Source organism: Hypomesus transpacificus, chromosome 9 (genome assembly GCF_021917145.1).
Source record: "Hypomesus transpacificus isolate Combined female chromosome 9, fHypTra1, whole genome shotgun sequence".
Classification (NCBI taxonomy): Eukaryota; Metazoa; Chordata; class Actinopteri; order Osmeriformes; family Osmeridae; genus Hypomesus; species Hypomesus transpacificus.
This window is the reverse complement of record NC_061068.1, coordinates 5445677-5458267: the sequence shown is the minus strand read 5'-3', so window position 1 is coordinate 5458267 and position 12591 is coordinate 5445677. Positions and strand designations below refer to the sequence as shown.

The following is a 12591-nucleotide window of genomic DNA, read 5'->3' as shown; positions in this document are numbered from 1 at the left end:
TTCTTTCCTAAGCAGCAAATGTACTGTGTTGATTTTTGACACTCAAAATATTTCAAATAGCTTTCAGAGGACGTGTCTGTGCTGCAGGAGCTCCTGTCGTCGAGGTTGGTTCTGCACCAGAATCTGCTTGACTGACTTTAGCACTGTAATAATGATCTAAGAAGAGTCTCAGCCTCTGGGCTCTGACCTTCCTTATGACAGTTGGTGAGCCTACACACACAACTCACAACACATGTATTGTATTTAATTGCTGATTTAAAATTTCAAATATGCAAAGTTTCTGTCAATTAAGCCAATCTGTTATTTTCATGTCAAAGTACAGGGAGGGGGCAGAGTTTCTCTAAATGCTTGTAAAATTGCTTTCCTTCCCATTTTTTGCATACCCTTTTATGCAAAGTGACATTCAGTCTTTTTGAAACCCACAGCCTTTTGATCTACCACTGAGGCAACCTCACAAAGTTGTTGTGGTGCAATTTAATGTTCTGTACATTCCCTGAATGGGTTAGATCATTTAGTAGGGGCAAACATTCTGACATATACGATAGTATAGTGTATCACACATTGACTCTTGCACATCACGTCTCTCTCCACAGTCATACAGACCATAAATGACAATGGTTCTGATGTGGAAACAGCATAGGGCTGTCATCATCCCCCAGGCAAGGTCAGAGACACACTGCTGGAACAAATAACAAGGTCTACAGGTTAAACTGAAACCCCCAATACTAAGAATGTGTGTGGTCATGCATACATGCATCTGTGTTTTGTAGGCTTGCAGGTTTGCTGTGAAGTTAGCAATGCGGCAGGTCCTGATTGAACACGTGGATCTAATCTGAAGATATGCCTCCTATTGAGTATCTGGGGCTGATAGACGGTGCTCTTTGAGCTGTGAGCCTACAGGGACCACTGTGGGCTATCCTAAGATATCCCTAGTGTTGAAGTAAGACAACTCAAAATTCATCCGATTAACCTTTGTTTTTAAATAGTTATGATATACCAGGTTCCAGAGGTCAGCAGGTCCGTGTTAAGGATAAAGATCCATTCTCTTACATTGTGGCCACTGTTAGGATTATAGATCTGCAGTTTTCCTGGAGTAGAGCAGTACTGGATGTGGCGATAACATTCTTAGCAAAGAGTAAGACTCGATTTCGCCATAGCATGTTGGATCTTAAGCCGAACTGACATATCATTCAGAAGTCAGACAGTGTTAATTTGAATGTTGTGTAGAATAATAAAATAATGAAATCTAATATCGCGAGTGAAGATTACACCAACATATTAAATTAAATACCAGCCTATGTATAACAGATTCATCACAACAGTGTAAAGGAGCAAGGTGGATATTGGACCTGACGTTGGGAGAGAAGTGTCACACAGCCATCTCAGCAGACCTAAACACTAGAATGTCTCTATGACACCATGAAGGACAATGGCCACTGGGCATTGTGGGAAAACCCAGGGGGCAGGGGACATGAGGTCAGCAAGCTGGAGATATGAAATACATAAGAATGATAAACAGATGTGGCGACGCTGCAACCATCCCCTGGTCTCACGGGTTTACCCCACCTTGGCTCGTCCTAAGACCTTACACGGGGTGTTCTGGTTGCGCCGTGTGTGTGTGTGTGTATGTGTGTGCATGTGTGTAATTTATTTCCTAAAAGTGTGAGGGGGTGCTGGGCTGGAACATCCGGGTCTTGCTTCATTAGGTAGTCACACCCTTAGCTGCTGACATTTTCAAACTTGTTCCACCGTTTTCTTATTGGTGTGAAAAATTGGACACGGCCACAAAGTGAGAGCTGCATGGTACAGATCTACACCTGACGCCATTTCTCTTGTTGAGTCCTATTTACGTTCCCCGCTCTGTTGGATATGATGCAGAGAGACACTGCTTGGTCTTTGCTGGAGCTAAATTGCACGCGCACAAATCTGAAAAAGTATTCAAGTTGTCCTAACCTTTCTCATCTACTTTAGACAAAATCATGCATCCAAATATCCAAAGTTAAAAGAGAAAACTGAGCTGTTGGGGTAAACTGTATTATTAAAGACTTTACATGTTCTTCAATATGAATCCATTTAGGATGTTGTTTGTTCATAAAAAAATGCATGCCAAAAATATTAACACTGCGTAAAAAGGAAGTGTTTAACTTGAGAGACCCACCACTACAATGCATCTGTGTCTATACGTTCAGTTATGACTTAACTTAACACTTCGAAAAAGACTCACTGGTCCTCAGTATGAAACCAAATATTGGAAAAAACAGTACAATATACAATGTCTGCCAAGACTACAACTGAATGCATGAAAGAAGTTCCCTGAGATTTAATGACATGACAATGACAACCACCTAAAAGGCATATACATCAAAAATATATTCATGTGAGGTAGGTGAGGTGACTGTAGACAGTACCTTACAAAAGCATAAAATAATCTACTTATTGAGCGGTTAGGGAATCGGGTTGGTAATCAGAAGGTTGCCGAATCGATTCCCGGCCGTGTCAGATTACGTTGTGTCCTTGGGCAAGGCACTTCACCCTACTTGCCTCGGGGGTAATCTCCCTGTACTTACTGTAAGTCGCTCTGGATAAGAGTGTCTGCTAAATGACTAAATGTTAATGTACTTAGACTCATCTGCTTTTTGTTTTATTTTGATTTCCTCCTCTTTGGTCTCCTCAAAGGCCTGAATCTGTTCCACTACTACTTGTCCTGATTCAGATGCTAAGGGCTGACCTCTCTGCTGCACCCCCAGCATGAGGCCCTTCTCCTGGGACTGTTCATCTCGGACCTGCCCCTGGCCCTGCTCCCTCTCCAGGACCCTGTAGTAGTAGATGTTCAAGATGAAGTACAAAACACCTGCAGTCAGATTGATGGCCCCACAGGTCAGGTACAGGTACTGGTAGTCACCTGTGATGTCCACTAGGGCTCCTGAGCAGAGAGAAGATGGAGACAAACAGAGAGTCATGTTACAGGCAACACTGGACAACCAGCACACTGATTAAGGGACGGTGACATTTTCTGGAAGGGTATCTGTTGACATTTCCATGAGGTTTAACAAATCGCATCTGTGTAGAGGTAAAGTGTCTCCCAGCAATGGAGATGAAAGAACAACAAGAAGTAGAAAATATACTATAGATGCAAATGGCTGCTGTACAACAAACAGTCCACCAATGCTGCAGTGCCGACACTTTTTAACAAACATACTGTCAAAAGTAATGGTGCTGTATGTACGCATTTTCACTGCAGAGGTGTGTGACATGTATGATGGCTGATGCTCTGGTGCCCCTCTTAAACTGCGGCCCAGCCAGAAAGGCCAATCCTGTAGGAGTCGTGTAGGAAATGACTGGGAGCCATTATGCCCTGACTCGCTCGCCAGGGAACCCTGGGAAGGCAATTTGGCGTACTGCAACTAGAACGAATCAGGAGAGTGGCCTATTCTCAGAGAGATATATATCTAGCTCGCTTCTGAAGAAAAGTGACAAATACGGTTTATATCAGATTTGAGAATTTCAGGCCTTCCCACCCACCCATGACTGCCCCCCCCCCACACACACACAAAGACAGGGATTGATCTATGGTCCCTGCTAGCTCCTATACACATTCTTTCTGCCAACATGTTTTTGGGGTTCATGTCATTTGTTTGCATGTGTATCATGAATCCGATGCCCTTTCAAATGAATGAGAAACAGAACTCAATTTGGAGTGTTTTGTCTATACATTTACTTTCACAACAGAACATGAAGGGATTTGTACACTAGATTATATCAAACACCTTTGTGTGGATTAGTGTCTGTGATTTAAGTCACTCTGTTGTTGATTGCAAACTTTCCTTTAACAATTTATGGAGTTTTTTCCATTTGCTCTGAACACAAGGTCATCAGAAGCCAAGGTTCAGTTACATCGGGGATTGTTTTCAGGTTAGGAAAGCCAATTAAAATCTTAAATCTCAATGAACTGTTTATTTTTTTGTTGGTCCAATATAATTATAAGGGCATGTGTTATCCTTTGTGTGTGTGTGTGTGTGTATGTGCCTGTGCGCTGGGAGGGTTCACTTTGCCCATGGGTCAGTATAAGACAGCACCATGCTGGCACCATCTGATTGATGGTGCTTCGTCCTGTGGGCGTGTGCAAATGACCATCACCCTCATTAAGACAGCCCTTGATTGGCTGAACGATAATTAAGTCCATCTGGTAGAGTCACCTCCTTTTTTAGCATATTCATGGTTTAATTATGGCCCAGGTAAAAGCCTATAATGAGCGAAGTCTGAACTGAGATTCATTAAACACAGAAAGCAAAAGGCTAATTATGGCAATTAACTCACTTCCTCCTAATTGGGCTGACCTGGAGGTTTGGGGCAGTGGCGCAGAGTGCTGTGCAGTAACGAGGAGACTTGTAAGGGGAAATGTAGAGATTCTGCCCCCTCCAGAAGTACGCTCAACGTGTGGGGAGGTACTTATTTACCCCCATTAAAACGAATGCCTCAGAACAGGGTCACACGAAAAACAACCAGTGGGCCACCTCATTAAAAGTCAGGCAGGAGAAAGAGGAATATTTCTACCTGCCAATTGATTCCCATACAGGGGAGCCCCTCCTGCTGTCTCCACTTGTGTCTGCCATTGTACTTACACTTTGGGGTGATACTTGAGCCCGAATGAAAGGAGATAGTGTTTGGTGTTCCCTTGATTATAACAAGACACTCTGGCAGAACGATTAGGTGCTGGGAGACACAGAGGCTGGCTACAAAGTCAATTCTAAGAGCAATATGGAAAAAGAAAATTGCTGCAAGGACAATGAAGAAGTTGTGTGACAGTAACAATCCTGCCATGAAAATAAGAAACAAATTGTTGTGTTCAAGCGTTGAAGTAACCAAAAGGCAGATAACAGCTGTGTAGAGAAATTAACTTTTCTCATATTGGGGACTGCTGTGCTCAGGAAGCTGCAGTGTTGTACGCAGCGCCTGTGCTGCAGTCAGCAGCAGTAGGCCGAGGGGAAATAGATAAAGAGAACGAGAGGCGCGTAGAGACCTTCATTACCCTTACGGCTTCTTAGCTCCAAAAAACGTTCCATAATTTGCGTGGAGGATGAATCCTCTAGCGGGCGTGCCCTGAAAACCCAAGCGCGCCCGGCTTATTTACACCAGTAAATAACCGTGACCAATTACTGCCTTTCTGTGGGCTGGCCATGCGCTCCAGGCCGCCCTGCTCACCGATGATAATCCAATTCTACTGGAATGTCTTACAATAATGACACCCTGGGAAGCTGTTCTGCTCCAGCTCCACAGTGCGGGACCCGTGACCAAGGACCTGAGAGGGGAGGGGACACTGCCCACACTGCCTCACCCTGCACTAATTCCATTTACAGTGTCTTTTAAGAAAGTCTTAGTTCCTCCACAGTAGAACTTTTCCCTCTACTTTTTAGAAACCCAGGATTGGCATTGTGGTCTGATCAGCACACTGAGGATGGATGGAAGTGGAAGATAGTTATTTGTGTGTATGTATGTGTGTGTGTGTGTGTGTGTTTGTGTGGTAGGTCTTACCTCCTAACGGTGGCCCCAGCAGCATTGGGCAGCTCTCTATGATGGTAACCAGTCCCACCGCACTGGAGAAGCGCCGGGGTCCTACCATCTCCATCAGGCACTCAAAAACAAGAGCAAACAGCATGCCAAACGCTACGGCAAAGAACACAGTGTAGACCACCAGGCCCCAGTACCCACGAGCCAGGGGGTAGAGCAGGTGACACAGACCATTCAAGACGATAGCAAAGCTGAAGAAATAGTGGATCCTTGGCCTGACAAACTTAGTGTTGGCTATGAACCCGGTCCCTGGGCGAACAAACATGTCCACAAATCCCATGATGGTGAGGAGGAAGGCGGAGGAGTATTCATCTGCATACTTGCTCCTAGCAGCCTGTGCCAGGAACACCACAGGGGCGTAGAGCCCCAGGAACAAAAATACATTGGGCACAATGTAGATGAGGAAGCCCTTGTGTTTAAAGAGGGAAAGGTCTAGGGCTTTGTTAACACTCCTCACGAAGCCTCCCTTCAGCTGTGTGGTGCTCTGTCCCATCACAACAGCCTCTGTCTGCTTCTGGTACTGGGCTGCTCCGGCTGGGATGCCATCGGGCTGTGTGGTAAGGCACCTTGGTCGCGGGTCACCCAGGGGCCTCATGAGGGCCCCAGCTACACAGCAGTTCAACATCAGAGCCCCAAGAATGAGGAAACTCCCCCTCCAACCAAAGTGGTCAAACAGGAACCGATTGAAGGGGGCCAGGATGCTGAGGAATACTGGACTTCCGGTCATGGCCACCCCATTGGCTATAGGTCTTTTGACCACAAAGTACTTCCCAATGATGGTCAGTGAGGGTTGGAGGTTAAAGGACAGTCCAAAACCTGTGGGTAATGGAGTAGAGGAGAGAAGTCACGTTTCACACTTTCCATTCTCTGAGGCAGCATTCTGAGCTTAAACGTCTGGAGGTACTTGCAGGATTAAATTAAGACCAATTCTACTTTGTGCACATTAACGCTCCATCTCATTTCACATTGCCAACTAAAATCTCATTACTGGAAGCTGGAATAATTTCAGAAATGATTCCTCCATTTAAGTGGAAATAAATTAGAGACTCAGGGTAATTCATTCACTACAACCTCCATTCTCCAAAAAATCCAATTTAATAGCATTTCACCCTGTAAATGAGCATCTTATTCTTTAAATTAGTCTCCATTTGAAGATGAAGAGCTACTGGAAGCTAGATTGACTGCTATATTTGATCATTCACGTCTGTTAAATGTCTCCGGTTCACAATCCCCTACTGAACAAGGCCAACTGAGATACTATCAAAGTCTACATTTATAAATTGTATTCACTTTATTTCAAGAAGGCCTGTGTGTAGACATTGGACCTTTGCAAAGTAAACCTATCTGCTCAATTGGCGAAAATATTAGTTTTTAATTTGAATTTAACTGAGAAAAAGGTCTGGTAATTTAGGTGGTTAGGTAGGTAGGTACAGTTCTCAAACACTGTATGTCTAAACAGAAGTGATAGCTGAAGGTCTTCAGAACACAGATTTAAGAATTGCAGTTCTTGTTATAAGTCAAACAAATTGTGGCAAGATGCTACACAAGTCCTGTTGCATCTGAACTCAGCACTGAAAAACTCTTCCACGTAAGTGGTCAGTTCAGTGAGTGTGAGGGGAAGGGCTTGTCCCAGCATGTTATAGAGAGAGGACACTGGGGGATGATGACAGAGATCCCTTCATGGCCCCACTTGGCCTAACAGTCCTCTCCTGTCCATATTAATTCTCCCCACTAGTCCATGGCTAGGTAATGAGCTTCGTAGGGTGGAGGGCACTCCGGGGAGGGGACCAGGGTGGTAGCCGAGGGGACAGGACCGGAGGCCACAGAAGGCCACCCTCACTGGGACAGACTACCCTGTCTTAATTACAGTCCTCCTTTCATCCCCTCAGAGCCCAGTGGCACAGATAGACGTATTGTGCCCAGCCAGATAGCATGCTAGGTGAGCCAGGGGAGGATGTCACAGAGGATGTGGATGTGTAACCCCAGAGAAGCATCTCCTGGGCTGGGAAAGGAAGGGCCAGTGGTGGGGTAAACAAGTCTAAGCTCTGAGTGAGACTCGGGAGACTGGTTAATTCACATTTTACAAAATTGGTATGTAGGTACTCAAATCTGATCCTATATGACTTTAGGTTTTGTGAGCGTTTATCTTGTTCCTATACGAATAATATGGTGTTTACTGGTCTTAGTCACACACTATATTTCCATGTGCCTTTATCTGAACTAACTAGTGGTGTCCTAATCAACCAACAAATGTATTGTAGGTTCTTACTAACAGTTAAATTGCATATATTACATATATGCACTTTATAAAGCTCTCTCTTGGAAGTCGCTTTGGATAAAAGTGTCTGCTAAATGAATAAATATAAATACAAAGAACAGGAAATCAAAAGAAAGGATAAGAAGTGGATGGTTACCTCCGATCACTCCTATGCATATGTACAAATGTGTAATAGAGTCGGCAAAAGAAGCAGTTATCATGGCAACACTACACATCAAGCCGCCGACCATAACCACTGGGCGGCTTCCAAAACGGTTGACCAGCATGCTGCTAATAGGTCCTGTGGAAAAAGAAAATGCGTAAGAGAGAGAAAGAGAGAGGGGGGAGAGAGAAAGGGTCATTGTGAGTGTGGCTGATTAGAATGGCTCCATTGCACTGTTACACACAACCCACACCTGCTACAGCTCAAACATTAGAATAGCACATCACTCTGTCTCAATTTATATGGGAAAATTGGGAAACATCCATCACACAAACAGTCATGCCATGGTTATTGAAATGGTAAGATGTTGCCTTTCAAAGCTGCGCTGAAATGGAATTCTGCAAGGCTAGTGATAATTGAAAATTCTTAGTAAACAATAAAAGGATTACAAATGTTGGCGGACATTTTTTCCCTTTTTTTCCCCAAAAGCATCTTTACAAAAGATGATTAATTTCTGAGTACACATGAAGGGAAAAAAGGATAACATGGATTTGTTTGCCTAAAATCCATTAGTCAAAATTGATTACATGTCTTACGCAAAACCTATGAATCCTTCTTGGTGATTTACAAAGATATGGACTTATGCATATTATAAAGACAGGACAGTTAAACAGAATATTTAGCTAAGTGGGAAGCTTTTCACATTTACAGTGGAAAAACAAATCATTTCACTAGTCTAGTGGATAGCATGACAATGACCTTGATGCATAATGCATGCTGTTTCCTTAATCATCTGAATGCAGATGTGCACCGCACCGTTCCACAGCGGAAAGTCCCAGTATTCTAAAGCAAACATTCCTGACTACCACTCAAAGGGCCTTTAGTAATCAACGGTATTCTCTGACATAACCTGAACACAGTAGAAGGCCATCTCCCCTTGCGAGGAGGCTGTACTTGCAGGGTCACATATACATCACATCCTCCCCGTGACACTGGCACTGTCGGGTGGCATCCAAGACCCCATCCCAATTTCCTCTCCCATTATAGCCATCACAGTGAATCCTTAAGTCATAGGTCTTCTGAAGTGGCTGTCACATGTCGTCCATGGGGACCTGGTGTGTGGTCCAAATGTGGTGAACCCTCCCCCTGATATATTCTCTCTGTCTCTCCCTCCACTGGGTGACATTGCAAAAGCCAAGCCAAGGACAACATGATGAAGCCGCTTGCCTCTGACTCTGTGTAGGGGGATATTTCACGGGCTGGGCTCTTTGTGTTAGGGACTGCAGGTGAGTCAGGAAGCTATGTCCAGTAACCTTGCACCCACTGATTGATTTCCATTAATCTTATATTATGCATGTTCTTAACGTAATGACTCCATATCATTTTGTAATTCATACGAGATATAATTTATTGAATCAGACTAATGTACTCCTGACATAAAACACCACTTTTGGCATTTCAGACCACTGTTTGAGCCTGTGACGACACGGTATGCTTGATCTGGCTATGCTTTTTAGCACTGGAGGTCATATGAAAGCATGGAGAGGGCCAGGATTAAAACATATAACCATGCAAAAATGACAAGGAGTGAAACAAGTCAGACTGGTGCCTATGAGTGCTTCCCCGTTATGTTGCCACACCCATGTACATCACTGGTGTAAAAGTCATGCCAGTCCACCATTTCGGCATGAGACATGAGGTAGTGTCTTCTTCACACCCTAATAAAGAAACTAAACTGCTGTCGCACATTATCAACAAACAAACTTTGGGCGATAATTGATCGGCTTTAGTGGGTGTTGTCTACTCACCACCAGCATACATAGACGATAGCATGATGGAGGATATCCAGGCTATATCACTGGAGGAGACTGAGTAGTAGTCCTGAATGTCCTTGAAGAACACTGTGATGGCTTTGGGCATAGCAAAGGAGAAGCCAATGGTGATGAAGGAGCTGAAGACCACAACCCAGCCCCAGCCTCCATCTGGACAAGCCCTCTGGGTAGATGGTGGTCGAACGGACATGGTTCTGCAACGTAGAAGACACAGCCATGTCACAATCTGCCAGATCTATAAACAACAATTGTAACACTTTAAATCATACCAAGCTCCTGAATGCTTTACTCCTGTTTCACTGCATGCTCTGTGCAGTGAAAGTGTGGAGCGATACTGCTCCCTATTTAGAGCCTAGTTGTGATGATGTCGAGAACTACTGGATGTGTGACTCCGCAACTTCACTGATTGGATTACCTAGCCTCAAAGTTCAAACAGCATGTGACCATCATCATGGAACTAATTTAGCCCTTAAAGTTGTTGTCTAATTAGTTTACGTAGGGTAGTTTGCTAAATTAAATAATTGATCTACATGCCTTACTATACTGTAATTATAACTTGGTATTTAATGTTAAAAGTTTTGTCTTAATGATAGAACAGTTGCTGACTGGCTCTTCAAGGCTGCAGATAACAGTATTTTGCTCGTTACCCTTACTGTATGTCGCCTATAACCTGAAAAATACAAACATTTAACAAAAATTACAAAAAGGTGAGCTGTACCTTACGTTTTCGTCAAATACTATACAAAACCATCGGAGCCTCAATCAAACAGTAGTTGTCCCAGTAGAAGTAGCTCGTAACTTCCAACAGTTAAAAACATGACCTAATTTAGTGCAAAATTCTTTCTTAAAGCATTTTACACGTGGACAATCGCAGAGTAGTGTCGCACGTGAAATCCTGAGCATATTTCTAAGGAACGCCATTTTATTAGTGACTTACCATAAGCAGCTCCTCTATACCCAGTTGCCCCTTGGAAGTTTTTTTCGATTTTGTGAACATAGTAGTGTTTTAGCCTTTTCTATTGACTTTTAAACGTCACGTGTTGCCTCGTTTACCCCTGGTGTTACGTTATTCAGCGCTCGTGCTTCTTGTTTGCATATTGAATCACAATTATCATATCTTAAACGTATTGGGTTGTACGTAACATTGTTTACAATAATTGTACCCAACAATACATGTTTTCATGTTAGCTAAATATTTTTTACAAGATAATGTCAATCCTCAATAAATATGCCCAAGTACCATTGTTTCCCATTGTCATGCTTGTCCGGGTATATAACATCTGTACGTATTCTATAGCCTTTGTGTATGGAATATAACTGTTTAATAAATAATGGTCACAACTTTAAGTTTTCAGTTTTATTCTCAAATTATGTGCAATGTGAATTTCACAGTTGAGCTCAACCACCACCCAAACCCTATTACAGGCAACCAGCAACAACAACAAAATAAAAAGGAAGAACTGCCTGATGCCCATTCAAACGAATCTATTACCCAAGGCCATTAGCTCTTGCACACAGACTGAATTATTCTCTGTAAGCTTTGTGTATTTCACATGACTGGTATGTGACATAATATAACATTGTATGTAGTTATCTGTAATGCTTGACTTCAATTTGAATGAGAGGTAATTGCTAAAGTAAAACTACAGAAAAACCAAGTATTAAAATAAATTGCTCATGTGCAGATAATCACTTGTCCTTGACAGGGCAGAATAACACTACCATAACAAAATAAGTAAATAGAAATAGAAAAACAGTAATTGAAAACAAAACAAAAAAATCACATCTATTTTTCAAGTTATAAAACAAAAATAAGTTTAAAAAACTGTGCAAGTACAGCAAACTTATAGTACAGTATATTACACATAAAACATTTAAATACAGTACTGTTTATCAATAGAAATCCTGAGAGTTGTCTATTCTTGGTTCCCAAGTGGCATTTGGGCAAAGCCCCTTTTCTCCTTCCCCCTGACAGGGCATTGGAGGGCACTGTTCTGACCAGGTCAAATGAGAGCCAAATGATCTTCTCAGCTGAAGTGTATCATGTCCACAAAAAAGAGTTCGCATTTTACTTTCATAGTCAAAGTCTGATGACAGAGAACTACATTTCCCAATGATTGCTTTATGGTTCATGACGGATTCATTTTAGGGAACGCCTTTCTTCAAATATGAAATAAAATAGAGGGCAATATGTAGTGCAAAGATGACACAGGAAACTGCATATGAGAAACTTAGTGACGACATTGAATATGTTGCAGTTTAAAAGGGAATTTCACTCAATGGCTATTATTAATTCTATACAAGATTGTCAAAAAAACAGCACCAATAGTCATTGTGTCCTCCAGGTTATAGCATGTGAAGATGGATTCATGCGATTCATGAGTGAACACAAACACACACAGGGTCACATGCACTTCATTAGCTGCATTTCCAGGAGGGTGCTCTGTATAATTTGCAGGTAGAGACCATTGAAGTGAAGAGTGATTCAGTGCAATGATGAGTAAGACTTCAAGGACACTGTTTTACCTTTCACTGGTACAAACAATTGTTTCAGATGACCCTTTTCCACCCATAGGCACAACGCCATCCCAGGGGACCTCTGCACAACATACATCAGATTCCCACTACAGAATTCCTTGGACTACATAAACTAGACTGTCACAACCAAAAATTAGCAATTTGAACTAGCAAAGAATGCATAATAAGTGAGCTTTAAAAAAAATAAACAATAGTTAATGCTTGTCTTAGTTTATCCAAATTAGAGGTATCAC

At 42.6% G+C, this 12591-nt stretch overlaps 1 protein-coding gene across 1 annotated transcript; it reads right to left on the bottom strand.

Annotated features, from left to right (window-relative positions):
• Positions 1 to 2598: 2598 nt before the first annotated feature.
• Positions 2599 to 10822, bottom strand: LOC124471433 (monocarboxylate transporter 2-like). The gene is made up of 5 exons (XM_047025916.1): positions 10758 to 10822; positions 9797 to 10014; positions 7983 to 8126; positions 5533 to 6384; positions 2599 to 2923 (listed from the first exon to the last, which is right to left on the bottom strand). Exons 2-5 carry the CDS (start codon positions 10008 to 10010, stop codon positions 2604 to 2606), a joined length of 1530 nt encoding a protein of 509 aa, XP_046881872.1. The 5' UTR covers positions 10011 to 10014; positions 10758 to 10822; the 3' UTR covers positions 2599 to 2603.
• Between the last annotated feature and the right edge of the window lie 1769 nt (positions 10823 to 12591).